A 15,674-nucleotide genomic window follows, 5' to 3' on the forward strand; every position below is an offset into this window, starting at 1 on the left:
GGAATCTATCGTGCTGGCAATTAGAATAACTTTCCCTTTAAGTTTCTATTTCTCTGAAGATTTTACAATTAAATGTGCTACTTATTTGGAAAGTTGAAACGATATAAGCATTTTTTTACTTCATTGCTTTTGTAGTTTTGGGAATACGTTTTATGTTGAATCTCAGTTATGTTTCATTGCATTTGTGTTCAGTGATTGAGCTAACTTTACAGTCTGTGAATGACATCCTATTTAGTTGTGAGGGCAAGTTAAACTAGCTACAAGATGCTTCATATCCAGCTAACATTCTGCAGGAGTATATCTCAAAAAACAAGTGAAGTAATTCTTTCATTTTGTATAGCACAGGAAAGGCCTTAGCTGAATACTAAGTCTGACTTTGGGTCACAGCTTCAAGAAATACATGGTCTAGCCGAGGAGAGTCTAGAGAAGAACAGTAACAATGATCTGAAGTCTTAGAAGGTCAGAGCTTTGAGGAAAGACTGGAAAAAAACCTGACGTTGTTTAAAAAAGAAATGGAAATTGTCAAATCTGATGCAAAGAAGAATGCAAATAACTTGTTCTGCAGGCTTGTGGCGATTACTGCCAGAAGTAATGACTTTAAATGGTAGCAGAGGAGATGGTTTTATGTTACTATTAGACTTTTTTCTTTATGGCTAGGTATAGTGAAGCATGAAAATAGACTTTCTTAACTTACTTATAAAACGTCCATTAATAGATTCTGTCACCTCCACAGGCAAACATATGTCAGGAGTGATGAGGGAGAGCTGATCCAGGTGTAGAAAAGACAATGACTTTGATAACCTCTTGTCTTTTCTTTCCTTAGGCTTTTTATGATTTATTTGTGGTAAGGTAGATCGAACATTAGAACACAACTTTGAAATACTTGAGTTTAGTTGGGGATATTAAAGAAATTTCTGCTTACGATGTTTTTCCCAAAAGGCAGTAGGATTAACAGCTCTGTCCTGTGGTAGCTTGTTTGATTACACAAAACTTGCTTAACAGAGCATTAGCTTCTTTGGTAAAGTTTTGGTGTCTCAGGATGCTTGTTTCTTGTCTCTGTGGATATCTACAAACTGGTTGGATACAAAGTGTTTGGTACTGAGTCTTTTCTTAATTTATGTTGTTACTTAAGCCACTAATGCTATTCCCATTTGTACTTTGTTGTAGTTGTTAAACTCAAAGATGTCTTATTTTTAAAGCTGTTCTAATAATATCCTTCTTGACACTTATTTAGCCAGGAAAGGCAGTTCTTTTGTTGCATGTAGTTAAAAATACTGTAGACCAAATGAGATTTGGGTTTTTTTAATGGCAATATCTTTTGATGGTAGCTATTTCTTTTTTTTTTTTTTTCAAAACAAACTGAAAAACCCCCTAATTTCCTTAAAGCTCCAATATTCCACTTTGTTTTGTTACCTTGTAACAAATCTATAGTTCAGTTGTATTAATTATTGAATCTATAGAAATTTGACTGCATGAAAGATTTTGGAGGGAATTTCAATTAGAAGGAAATATAATTTTATTTGTACTTCCAAGGGAAACAAAATGAGGTTTCAAATGATCATGAGATCGCTAATTCTCTTCCAGTTCAGTGTTACATAGAAGCTACTTCAGGTTTAAGAGGTTTTTTGACGACACTTTTTGGCCAAGCGTAAGTTTTATGTAAGTTTTATTTTCAGTTTGAACAACTCGCTTTTGAAGGGCAGTGTAATGTACAATATAGTAGAAATGCTCTGTCATAACCGTAGTCCTTAACAGTTGAAGCTGCTCCCTATCACCACAGTTACACTGAAGTCAATCAAATGGTGCTCTGCCACCCAGCGTGGGAGGTTTTGCTGTTTCCTGTGCCTGGCTGTTCAGCCAGATCTACTCCCTTGTGCCAACTTAGTACCACGTAGGTCCTTTCCTAAGTTGATTCAACTCAATAACGCTGAAGAACATTTGCATCACTTTTGCTGGGTTAGTTTTCTGCAAGCTTAGTGAACTGAATCTCCTCAACATGGCACCCAATGAGCTCCAAAACTCTTGCGAGGTAGGAGACAGAAGGAATGTGGTTAGGGAGAGTAGTGGTAGTATGGTGGATTATAAATTTTTTTTCCCCTCCTGTTTTTTTGTTTGTTTGTTTTAAGATCATCTTTGCCCCATGAAATTGCACTGGCCTTAATGTTTTGTATTTGAATGAGTAGTCTTGTTCATCTGAGGCTTCCTTAGCTGGACTTGCCAGGTTTACATCCTGACACGTTAGATCTTTGTGGTCCTGAGCTTACACATGCTAGGTTGTAGCAATCTTACTCGGTCTCTCTGGATTACTTTTGAGCGTACCTTTCACACACAGAAATATGATTACATGCCATAGTTTTGCCAGTGCACAAAGGACGTGAAGGTCCTCTATGAGCTTCTTGTATAGTAAGTATACTTTTCCAACAGCTTTGACCATGTGAGAGTTCTAGGTACAATATTTAGTTTTTTGAGGTGTGAGATGGTTTTCATAATTTTCAACTGTTCACACATCTGTGTGTATGAACACAGCTACTTTCTCATAGCTAGTGCAGGATACAGAAGTCAGTATGCAATATATGTGTTTCTTTGCTTCAGCTTTTTTATTTCAGTTGCTCTTGAGCTTTTTGGGTGTACAATGGAATCCTCTTAATCTTCCCTCCTGCGCACAGCTTCTTTCCAAAATGATGAAATATGTATTTATGCAACTGATTTCCTCTTCTGTGACCAGTACTGAAGTTAAACAAGGCTGCTTGATGCAGAATTACATGCCTTTTCTTCTTCTTTTCCTGTTTAAACCCCTTGCTGCAAATGTTTGGCTTGTTACGCCACCTTTTTAGCATTTGTGTGTTTTGAAGGAGCTGCAACAGTGCATTTCTTTATTCTGTTTCTGATGACATTTTATGAATGTGGACCCTAGCAAAAAAGGGTGAAACAGGCAAAGGTCTCATTTTTAACCATTCCCATTGTCCGAAGGTGCTGTCAGTTCAGGCAGGAGTTTTCAGGGAATGGTCCTGCCAGCTGTCATCCCACCATGACACTCCCGGCCAACGTGAACATTAAAGATCAGAAAACAGAACCTGTGCTCTTTTCAAAATGGAGCTTGTTGTGCAGTGCAGGTATAGTGCTCGGTATCAAATGAATTCTTCACGCTATCGATACTGAATTCAGGAGATCATAGGAGTGTGTTTGGGCACTAAAGGAAGCTTTTATTTTTCTAAGGTTCTGATTGAGTGAAATATTTTTGTGGGTTCTCCCAGTATACCTACACAAAATTTAGTATGAAAAGGCAATTAAATTTCTACATGAAGGGTACCAACTTTCTTTAAAATCTTTCATCTAGGAGGCAAGAAAGTAAGGTTGTTAATGAACAAAATGTACTTACTGTTTAAAAATGTGTTGCGTAATTAAGTGGCTAGGAATTTTTTTTTTTTACCACAAAAAGGGGGATACCAGCTCCAATATCCTCATCTGTTACGTGGTGAGACCCCTTAAACAGTATAGTCATTAGTAAAGCTGTTGTTAAATGCACTGATCAGTAGTAAATACTTTTGAAATGCAGTTACATTGTGTTCAGTCAACATTTTCTGACGTTTGGAGCACAGACTTTAATTTTTTTTTTTTTACTTTATCTCAGATAAAGGGATTGTTTTGAGGGTAGGCATTTCTGAAGTCTGAGTAGCATGTCTAGTTTTTTTTATATCTCTAGTACTAGTTATCCACTGATGGTGTTTGAAAAGCACTATAAAATCAACATGAAATAAAATACATCATTATACTAAGAAGTTGGTAGTATCTAGATGTTCGGAACTGGATGGTTGTATCTTGGTGCCTCAATCTTTGAACTGGTTTTGTAAATTTATTCATTAAATCTCAATAGGTCAAACATTCTCTCTAATTGTAAGTACTGTAGATTTAAATGTGAGTCTTTAGCATCATCTGAGGTAGCTTTCAGAACGGATTTCTTTAAGCATTCTCATAATGTTGCTAGAACACAGTTTGTAAGTGCTAATAAAGTCTCTTGTGACTTTTTAAGCTTATGTACATCGTTGAAAATTGATGTAACTTTTTCCAGTCTCTAGATTCAGTAGTTATAGGTTATAAGTCTTGCAGCAGGTTTTATGTACTAAATAATTTTCCAATTTGGTCAGCTGAAGTTTGACTGAGTCAAATGAAAAGTATCTTTTTCAATGGGGTTGTTTTTTTCAGTTCTCTAAACTAGATGGTTGTTTTCAACATCCTACTGTGGTAGCTGTTATATCTTGGTTTGGATTTATTTTTTTTTTAAAACTCTCCTAACTCTACAATGAGTGGCAAGAAGCCAATTCTGCCTTTTAAATTATTTCATTTTTCACGTTGGTACTAGGGTTACTAAGGCAGCATGGTCTGCTGAGTAGAACACAGAATTCTATTTAGGAGAATGTGGTTTCTGTGGCAGTTTCTATTTGTGACTGTTTTCTGTGATTGGGAGCAAATTACCTGTGTTTTACAAATAAAAAACCCAAGTACATTTGCTCTGTTTCAGGTTTTGAGACCTGTTTGTGATAAACATGGGATACCTTACTTACTTTATTGGATCACAGATATTTCTGAACAAACAGAATATATTTGTACTTGACTAACAATTCCAGCTGTCTTTTACATTTCATAACCGGTTGGTAGAAAACACATGCACAGTGTAGTAATAGTTTAGTGGTGGAATATTGCAAAGTGTATAACAAATTATTTTACGGATTGATAACATGAACTTTTAAATAGGTGCTGATTATCTTTCCTGGATAGTCTAATTAGTTGTGTGCTCTGGCAAGGAGAGAGCAGAATAAGTTCTGTAGTTGAGGCGAGACCGAGTTTATTTGTTTTGTCATTTTAATTAATGTGACCCAAGCTGTGTAAGAGCTCTGCTCGACTAGGGTTTGCTTCTTATAAGCAATTATTGTAATTAGCTGGTTGGCTGCTTGCTTTCCATCACAAATATGACTTGTCTTCAGCTTAAGGTGTGCGGAGAAATAGTCTGGTGTATGCATGATAGTCTTTTTTTAAATTTCACTGCTGTATGGATTTAACACTTGTTGAGAGTCTGTGGTAGTTGCCTCTCTAAAACAAAATTGCATTCTTAAATAAGTTAGGAAATCTGGATAGTTTTTTTCCCCTCTTTTTTAAAAAAAAAAACCAAACCAAAACTTGTGACAGTCTAGGGAGAAGTTGTTAAATTCATAAATGTAAATACAGTGAATTGTACCAGAACTTGATCTGTGTATGATCCTCATGAGTATTGAATTAGTACCAAAGTGAATAAAAGCGACTAGTAGTAATGCAACACAAAAGCCTCGAGGAATGTGGAACTAAACATTTAGTTAGATCAAAGAAAGCCATGCAACTGGTGGTTAATGATTTAAATGAAGGATACAGACACCTCTTATATTTCACACTCTGCTGTTCTACTGTGGTAGAGAACATTTGTTAACTTTCCTTTTTATGGTGCTTGGAGGCAAATTCTACTTAGCAGCAAGCAACAAAGATGGCAGGTGATGGAAAAAGTGGGGGGAATGAAAGAGACTTGAAACTTAAACAGGAAGGCTGCTGCTTCATGGTAGCCTGAATCCACCTAACTATGGGCTGTAGAGAGGAAAGGTGACTTTTTGCACCAGCTCAGGTGGTCACTGGGTCCTTCGCCAAGCTGTTTCAGCACACTAGACTGGCAGAAAATGAACCTTGACAAAGAGAACAATTTTCTGCTTGTTTAGATTACTGAAATGGTTCAGCCAAAGGTTTAACTTCTGGAGAAGGAGTAAGGAAGGGACCAGGGGTAAATAGCCAAGGACAATACGATAATTGCACCCACCTTCTAGGTTGGTGTAAGCTGCAAAGCAACCACTGCCTAAGGCTCTTGGTGACTTTGTTTTTATAGAGAAACTGCTTGGTTTTGTTACAAGGGTAGACTTTATTGAGCTTTATCCTTTACAATTTATCATTGTATTTAAAAAAAAAAAATTTAAACACTTATAAGAAGTAAGGAACATTTGAAGTCTGAATTCCTTTTGTTAAAGAGGAGGCAACTTAAGGGGCAAAGGCCTGACAGACTGAAAGGCTATTTATTCTGCTTTAAGAGTAGAGCTGAATGATGAACAATTCAATTTGCATTTAGAATTAAACAAAGGAAAAGACATAGTTTACTCTCAGTTGCAACTGATGGTTTGCAAATAAATGAGAGATGCAAGAATATTAAGTAAAAACTAAGTGTTAGTAATACCAGGATTTTGTGTGGTAGAAGTCCTCTGGTAAAGATAGCAAGTCTTTATCAAATGTGTTTGTCTTAGAATCGCAGAGTTAGTCTTCCACTTATTTTTTCAATAGTTTCTGCTGGTAACTCCTCAGAGATGATACTCTGATACTTGAGCGTTAACTTGGTCAGATGTTGCCTAGTTTTTTGGAGTAGGGAGGGAGTTCTTGGGTGTTTAGTTTTGGTGGTTTGTTGTTTTTTTTTTTTCTTGACGAGAACAGTGTCACAACAGATACAGTTGAAAATCTGCGTTACTGGTTATGGGGGGTTAAGAATTGGCCTTTCCTTCCTAAAAAATGTTACCTGTTAAATGGAAAATATTTTTAATCTTCAAGGCTTTTTAATATTTTAGTAACTGCTGTGCTTACAGTAGATGCCTGCTGATCACATTACTGTATTAGCTGACCTAGTTATGATCCTAGTCAGGATGGTACAACAAATGTTGTACCTCTTCTTGAGGATTTTCCTTCTTGAACATACGATTATACATCTTCACCAAGGCCATTCTTCATCAGTCTAGAAAGATATGTTCATAGATTTTTGTGGAAAAAGAGTTACCAGATCCTTTTTCTCTTGGCTACAGTAACTTCTGTAGATATTGTCCGTAACTTATTTACTATTCTGTGATTGTAAATTTTACCGGACTCATTCTGAACTGTCTAGCTAGCCAACAATGAAAATACACTGTCAAAGTTTGTATCTCAGACATTGTAAAGGAGCTGTGATAAAAATGATTCACCAACATTAAAAAGCTGGGGAAGATAAACTAGGAAAGGCAGCTTCAGTGTTGACGTTCATATCCCTTGTGTAAACTCATGTGAAACCCATTGCAAGCTGGTTTTCAATTCAGTAAAGTTTTTCAGCTGTTAGTATTTTTCATCTTTTTTTTTAATAAAAAGTTTAACTACACTGTTGAAAATGTGGCAAGCATGAAGAGCCAGCAGAGAGTAGGAAAAATGCAAAAATTAACCCAGTGGATGTGCGAGCTGAGAGAAGCTTCCACTGAGAGATGGAGAAGAGCTAGAGGCTGAAGTATAGGAAGAAGGAAAGGACTATCCTTCCCACTCTATGTGCATGTTCCAGCAGATGACTGCAGAAAATGAAAAGCAAGCTTTGTAAGAGGCAAGAAGAGGACTAGCACCATTCAAGGTTGATAAGGGGGGAAAGTATCTCAGTAAAAGATATCAAAACGTGAAGAACAGGTAACAGTAATTTTCAGTAAAGAAACTGGGAAGGTGCAAACTCTGCATCTTGACATGCTAATGCTGAGGTGGAGTGCTGCATTATTAAGCCCATTCATACGCCTTCTTGCCTCCCTTTCACTCTAACGTTTCACTTTCAAGTTAGTTAAGACGTTAGTCCAGCTAAGAACGATCTCATACGTGACAGCTTTCTAAAGTATTTTCTGACAAAGTGGATCCTAGCTCAGTGCACCAAACAATCAAATTGATTCTGTAAGAAAGAAGCCTGAAGGGACTGATTAGAATAGCATTGGATAGGTATTGATGATTTTGTCCTCCTTATAAAAGAGTTTCCAAATCAAATGCTTAATTATTGTTTTGTTGGGTTGTTTTTTTGTTGGTTTTTTTTTTTAAATCGCCTAGTTGGTTCTATCAAAGTATTCTCCATCATCACCAAGTATGATAATCCAAATGCAGGACATACCATGCCTGGACAAATAATGGCTTTTTTTTCTTTACAGAATAGATTTGAACTCTCAGGTGTCTGCTACCAAATGTGAATCATAGAGCTTAGAGTTGGGATGTGCTGCAAGATTTGAGTACTGATGCCAGGTGCAAAAAGTATAAAAGATAGTTTGGTTTGTGCTGTCTCAGGCACTGTGTATTTTGACAAGCAGCAAAGGATGCGAAAATAACTTTGTGGCTTATAGCCTTGCATTTGTGGAGCCATAGTCTTCTCTGAATAGAATGGATTTAGGCTTCTATTGTATCTGACTTGCCTCTGGCTTGAAATAGGTCATCATCTTTATTACATTGCAAGGGAGTGCTTATTTGAAAAATTAATGCACAATTATCCACAATAGGCAGATACAAGTTGATATATTCCAGTATATCTGGAATATTTCCAGTCTTCTGGCTGCCTGTGTCCATGTTGGCCTGCGTCAGCTTCCTTGTGTCAGCAGCACTAAAAGGGGAATCAAATCTAATCTCTTGTGATAGAGAATAACCTTAACCTAATGCTATCAGACAGGACAGAAAAATGTATTTGAGGCTTTTTTTGGAAAAATGATAAGGTTATCCAAGCTGTAAAGGATTCATTACTTTTTCGTGGAACTACAATGAAGCAGTGTGTCTCAAATAACCATGCTGCTTCCTGTGGGGAGGGACTGGACTTGCATGTGGACAGTACTAGGTGCACTGCAGATTTACTTCAGAATACATTAAGATTTCTAGTAACCGTCTCTTAGGCTGGCATCGGTTTTTGTATTTCTGCAAAATACTTGGCAGCTGTGGTTTTATGGTTTCCTACAAGTGTGGAGTTTCGTAAGTGTAGTGGAGTGCTCATAAGAGTAACAAAAAATAGGTCTGTTCTTTCTTAATGACCAGCAGGCTTTTGCAGCTTTCTTTTACTTCCAGAGAAAGTGTGAATAAAGTGTGGATAAAGGGATTACTGTGAGATCTCGAGGAAGGAATGGTATTAGGCTGTACGCATTTAGCTTGAAAAACTTGGGTTTATTCTGTTGTCTAGGAACAAGCTCTTTGGTCCAGAACTGATTGCTAAAAGGATTCTGTATTTCATATTTTTGCTGTCTCTGTTGTGAGGTAGTTCTTTGCTGCTGTCCTGGAATGTACGTGCTTATGGGGAATGAGACACTTAGAAAAATTGCCGAGGATTTTAATATACTTAAGTTGTATTTGGACAGTTCAAAGAAACCCGTACATCTGCAAGTGCTTCTGAACTCAAGAGATGTAATTCTTAAGAACCTAGTGTTTCAGGTTTTTTCCACAGAGATGATGGGGATATGTCTTGGCTCAAAGTCTGTAAGTCTGGGCTGGTGCACATGATGCAAACTTAGCTGAGATGAGTTATCTGAACAAGCAAGTCTGCAAGGAGAAAAGGCAGGCTGAAGTTGCTGGCTCTGCTGGCTGTTTAAGTGCAGCAGGTATGGTGTATTTTTTGTGAGACGGAAGCTGTGGGTACTGTGGTGTGCAGAAGCAGACAGTTTTGAGTCGCATGAGGTCATTTGCACAGAGCACCAGTTCCAAATTCCAGTTAGGAAAAGGCTCAAGTTCCTTCAATTGAATTGAAGCAGTCATAGATCCCCTGCAGATCCCCCCAAATATGCAATATATTTGCACAGGGCTTGGTTGTCAAGGAGTTAGCTAGGTAAGGGATACTCGGGACCATAAAAAACTGTGTATAACCATATTCACTGATACGGGAAGCCAGAAGTTAAGTTTTCTATAAGTGAAAATAAGTAGAAGTTGCCACTTAAAGGAAAATTGTGAAGCTTGGAAATTTGCCATAGCGTATGTGTTCTTGTGTGTACTTGATTAGGGATAGAATATGCTAGTCGGTACTAGATTTGTGAAAGTTTTTTCAGCTTGTCAGAAGACTTTTGATGAATATGGCATACGAAATAGGTTTTCTATTTCTGTGAGCAACAAGTAATGATTTGTTGCTATGGTTGACTTTGATAAATTTCCTTCTGCCTTCAGCGTACTTTTAACTGTGTGAATAGCCTTTCTAAGATGATAGAAATCCATATTAAGTTTGCCTGTAAGATTTGCTTGTGGAAAGGCTCTTGGTTTAGTGCACAGATGTATAGTAGGTAATTCAGGGCACTGTTTTCAGCTCCTCTGAGCGATGTTGTCTTCCGCTAGACTTTAACTTCAGCTTCTTCAGGTGAAGACATTTTTGCCATAGCCTGGCAGCTGGCGGTAAGTTTCAAAATTTTTTATTTTCTTCATTAGTCACTCAGTTTTTGCTCTTGTCATGATATTAACTTAGTAGGGAGATTTCTGCCCTCGTTAGGGGCTGTTTGATTCTCTTGCCAACATCTCCTAAATAACATGCTTTTGTTGTGCATATTGCTGTTGCTCAGTTATATTTGTTATTCTATATCTTTACTGTAAGAGAAGAGAGAAGCAAGGTTGTGGTTATGGCACAAAATAGAAAATAATCTATGAGCAAGGAAGTTATCCATTATCAATCTTCAAAAAAAGTATTTGGAAACTCATCTGACAGGGGTTCATTCTGCTCAGCACTGGTGAGGCCGCACCTGGAGTGCTGTGTGCAGTTCTGGGCTCCCCAGTACAAGAGAGACATGGCCATACTGGAGGGAGTCCAGTGAAGGGCCACAAAGATGATTAAGGGTTGGCGAAAGGAAGACGGAGCCAGGCTCTTTTCAGTGGTGCCCAGTGACTGGACCAGAGGCAATGGGCACAAACTGAAACATAGGAGGTTGCTTCTGAACATCAGGAAGCACTTTTTTTCTGTGAGAGTGACTGAGCACTGGCACAGGTTGCCCAGGGAGGCTGTGGAGTCTCCATCCTTGGAGATACTCAAGAGCCATCTGGACATGGTCCTGGGCAACCTGCTTGAGTAGGGGGTTGGACCAGATGAACTCCAGAGGTCCTTTCCAACCTCAACCCTTCTGCGATTCTGGGTTACTTTGTCAGTGAAGTATATAATTCAACTCTTATATTGAACAGGTTAATTGAAATAGTGTTGATTCAAACTTGTTCTTTTCACCAACCGTACAACTAGCTCTTGCCATCTTGGGAAAAACTAGCAAAATACAGAAATCCTTCTCTTTGCTACTGGTTGGCAGTCCTAGCTTCAACATGATAAATTGATTGCAAGTTGAGAAGCAAGCTGACTTCCACAGTCGCCTCAAGGGAATTTACATATAGAATACTTGAATAGCACACTGTTTGGTGTCCCCTCGCTCTTTGTAGTTTGGGTTGCTTGTTCCTGAGCAAACTATTTTTGCTTGACTGTAGCGTCTTGATGAAATCTTTGTTCTGGTATCTGTTCTAAAACTTAGGCTAGAAGTGAATCAATTATTAGTTTACTTTAGGAAATTACTGGCAAATAACTGATGTCTAGAATTAGAAGGGTAAATAAGGTGGTGTGCAAAATGTGAGTTCTGTATTTTAGGGTTTGTTTCTTTGTGCACATCTCAAGTTACATAGTAAAACTTGTTTTGATCCAACTTGGATTGGATCCTATTATTGGTGCCTACTTTAGAATACAAAGTTATTTGCATCTTCTTTTTAAAAAGGTAGGTTGTCACAACTTGTAAATCCAGACCTGGTCTTGAGGCTGTATATATTATAATCTGTGAAATAGATAAGAGTTAAACTGAAAAAGGTAACAGGAGTCTTTAAAATCCCTTTGGAAGAAGCACTGTGTATATTGTCTTAATTTCTTCCATCCTGGGTCTAATAACTCTGATGTAATCATTTTTTTCCTGATAAATAGTCTGAATAACAGTACCTATGAAGAAGAGATTCTCCTCTTCCTCCCTCTTCCCCCGCTATAAATTTCTGACTTTGGTTGGACTAAAGTAGCTTCTTAAATCAGTGTAGCATTATTGCTTTAAATGTTTGGTTTGTGCTTCGCTGCCTTTTTAGGTATAAATTAGGATTCATAATACTGTTCACCTACAATAGTCTCAAAGTCCTAAAACTGATTCTTTCAGGGTGTTGTGAAGAATAAGTAAAAACCTGAGTTGTTTCATAGTACAGTGCCATAAGTTTTCTCTGTGCACTAGAGATAGATGTCTCTTTCAGTTCGTGTCCAAGGTCTGTAAGAAAACTTGCAGGGTAAACAGAGTATAGAAGTCAGGGTATAGAAGGTGCTTTTTAAGATCAAGACATCCTATTCCCATGCAAATGGAACACTAGGTCTGGGTTTGGTGAATGTTGTTTACACAGATTTCTTAAGGTTTGATGGAAGAACTCCTCCACTAAACTTTGTAGTACTGTAGAAATTGGGTTGCAAAGTCTTGCAAGGAAAATGCTTAATATGGTTTTGATAAACATGAAAAATAAACTGTTCTTAAAAGTTGTTTATTCAATGGTTCCTGAATTTTAAAACCAAATTTAATTTTTCTCTGTTTATCTCGGAAGCCAGCTGTGTCTTACTGACAGTGGATGAACGGGATAGCTTTGTTCACTCTCTTACTGATAATTAAAATACTTTTATTATGGACTTTCGTTATTGAATATCAAGAAAACGTAATTTGTTTTAGGACAGATTGTCTAGGCTCCTTTTGATTATAGAAATTTTAATTTTCTGTTTTAGGTGTGGAATATCAAACAGATGATTAAATTAACACAAGAACATATAGAGGCACTGCTAGACAAATTTGGAGGAGAGCATAACCCACCATCGATATATTTAGAGGTAAGTTTACATTCAAATGAATGTGGTTAGATTAATGGTGTGTTATCTTAATCTTATATGAAGCATCTTATGTTAAAGCTAAGAATACCTGTAGTAAAAGAGAATATTCTCTTTGTGTATTAGAAACTTAACTCTTTCCCTGGAGATAGAAAGGAACTGTATGGAATACCTGATATGCATCAGTAGGGGAAGGTCAGTGGCATGGTCTAATAGTTATGTTGGTGCAATTGAAATATAAAGCATTCTTTTTAGTTGCGGGGCAGGGGGAAGATTGTGTGTGTATAATAGAAAAAGGCATGCTCTGTTGTTAAAAGCTAGTATATACATATACACATGAAAACATCTTATAAGACTAACATTGCCTTTAAAGCAGTTGACTTCACTTTTTTCTCTTTGAAAAATAATCCTGTAGAATCCAAAAAATGGTATTAGTACAAGGGAACTTCTTAAAGAAATACCTAAAATTGTAGGGTGGAGTAATATTTTTTTAAGCTGTGTTTAACTACAAATTAAATTTCTGTATTCTTTCATCACTCCAGATTCATAAAGTTGCATTGACGTAGGACCATTAAGAGCATAAAAAAGGACTGCGTGCATAAGTTACATCTATTAGGAATTGAATAGGTATCACTTGCTCCAAACCCTGCCCTTTTCTTGGTTCTCTCAAGTATTGAAATAACTGGAGGTCAACCAGATTTCTTTTGTAGTCTTTTTAATTGTAATTGCTGCCTAAAGGCACTGGGTAATTAAAAATAAAGATCTCATTATTTGAGGTACTTCTAGCTTTTATCTTAATATGTCAGAGCAGGGCACTAACTTGATTATACAAATGTTGACATAACGTCCTTAACAGTTAAGGTCAAATGAGGCCCTCTATAGTTGCTTTACTTGTTGCTAATATGAAATAGGACTGTTGAATGAGTGCTAATCACTATTTTAACCACTCGATGGTATATAAACACACTTCTGTTTTCACATGAACCAGTTCATTCCATATATCTGGATTTAATATTGCCACATGTATGTTGGTTTCATTAGACTGTGTATCAAATTGCAGTAATAATAAGCTTAATCTGTTCTAAGTCTGGATTTCAGGTACTGAAGTCCTTAGTTCATTATAGCCATTTGTCACGTGCTTGTATCTAAATTAAAACTGAGATCCCTGCGCTGGAAGCTTTTAGATTATTCTGTAGTTCATCGGTGGGGAAGAGGGCATTTACAGTCGCAAATGTGTACTAGGAAATGATTACGATAGTGTAGAGAGTATGGTAAGTCTGAAATAGTTGGTGACTACAAACTGTGAAGCTTAAAGTAGATTTGCAAGTTTGATGGTTGCATGTGCCGCTGAGGTGAAATTGCAGTTCTGGCTCATCAACATAGTAGGGAAGCCGTGCAAGATGGAGCAGGGTGTTCCTCTGCTGCAGTGAGTTCTGCTGGATCATGAAGCCAGTCTCGTGACAAGTAGTGCTGGTACTGACTAGGGAGCAGTAAGCCATTGGGAGGAAGGTAGGAGTGACTGGGATTCTGCTTTTTCAGTTGAATTATCCCATGAGACAGTGAGTCCTGTGAAAAGAGCCCACCATCATTGAAATGAGAAGCCTTGCTTTTCCCAGCTCTTTGCCATGTAGTTCCTCCGCTACCTTTGTTGAGGTAACTTGCAGTACCAGTAGTGGCTAAGCCTCTTCCAATCACCAGCCCAGAAGGAAAATATTCTGGTTTTGTTGGATTAATTTGCCATCCAGTTAGTAGATTGAACTTGGTCATGATGAAGTCCAAGTGAGCCCCAAAGCTGTGGTTAAGGTTCGGGAAGGGGAAGAGCTTGCAGCTGTGAGCCAAGAACCTAGAAAATGGGGTGAGAGAGGAGAGGAACTTTCTCTTTAGATGGGCATTAGCTTAGATTAGATCATCCTGAGATGGATTGATTGAAGTGAATAGGATTAAATGCTGCAAACCTGTCATTTGTTTAGTGTGTAGATTTCCTGTGGTAGAACTAAAGTGTGAGGGAAAGAAAAAGAAGAAATATATTACAGAGTACCTGATACAGTCAGAAGCAAGGTTACTGTCTACCCTTGACTGTTCATGTCAACCCAGCAGCAGTTGTCTGGTGTATCCTTTCTGTGCATTTCCCACCTTTTTGTTTGCTTTTGGCTTGATCAAGAACCAGGTGTTGCTTTCTTTTGTTAGAATTTACTTTGCAGCAATTTACCTGAATCTGATCTGTCACTGCTAGAACTGATGTTTTGACTTTCTGTATTCCTCCAGCTGTCAGAAAAAGGGCCAGAACAACCCTGGTTGCAGCATGAAAGGACAGAGCTCTATGTAAATAGCTCTGAATGTAGTGTGATAAAGTGTGGAAGAACACGTCTGCTTCTAGGAAATGCAGCACTAAGAAAATACAGTAGTTTTGATATGAATAAAAAGAACAGGAGAGTATGTAGAATCCATGTGGGTAGCTTAAGTGCTTCAATAGATAACTTGTCTGTGACATCCATTAGAAATAGCAAACTCCCTCTGTACAGAGCCGCTGTGCAATATTGGGCCTGTTGCTGAGTTCCGTACCCGGGCATCATTACTGACTTCTATGCATGACCTCTCTTTCCCCCCAAGCTTTCACTTCTAGGCTATGTCTAGGTCTTGACACTGTGGTCTGTGTACTATCTCCAAAGTGCTTGAACAGGAAGGTAATGTAAATTATACTTTGTCCATCCTCTTCTGACTTTTATATTTTGATTGTTTTGCTGAAGTCTCATTTCTGGCTGTAAAGTGCAATATTGCCCTGCTTTTACCCAGAATCTGTATGGGTAATTTTGCTAGTCTGTTACTTGGACTGCATCACCCTTCCCTTCGTTTCCTTCCACCCCTCTGATCTCTTTGCATCTTCCATAAAACGTGAGCGACTTCTGTCGCTCCTTAAGAAGACTGAAGGACTTCTGTAGATTGTGCTTCTTGGTCATCTCTTGAGTGCTGTCAGCCAGCATGTTGTCTGCTTCTCTTAGCAAAAGTTGGAATTAGCCAAAGCTACTTG

General features: G+C 37.8%; 1 protein-coding gene across 1 annotated transcript in view; it reads left to right on the top strand.

Moving 5' to 3' along the window:
* Positions 1-12,551: 12,551 nt before the first annotated feature.
* BRAF (B-Raf proto-oncogene, serine/threonine kinase) overlaps positions 12,552-15,674 on the top strand; it is a 66,318-nt gene continuing 63,195 nt past the window's right edge. Inside the window, exon 1 of the mRNA XM_009288352.2 lies at positions 12,552-12,649. Coding sequence (XP_009286627.1) covers positions 12,566-12,649 — 84 coding nt within the window. The 5' untranslated portion in view covers positions 12,552-12,565. The remainder of the gene's footprint in view (positions 12,650-15,674) is intronic.

Source organism: Aptenodytes forsteri, unplaced genomic scaffold (assembly GCF_000699145.1).
Source record: "Aptenodytes forsteri isolate BGI_AS27 unplaced genomic scaffold, ASM69914v1 Scaffold56, whole genome shotgun sequence".
NCBI classification, from domain to species: domain Eukaryota; kingdom Metazoa; phylum Chordata; class Aves; order Sphenisciformes; family Spheniscidae; genus Aptenodytes; species Aptenodytes forsteri.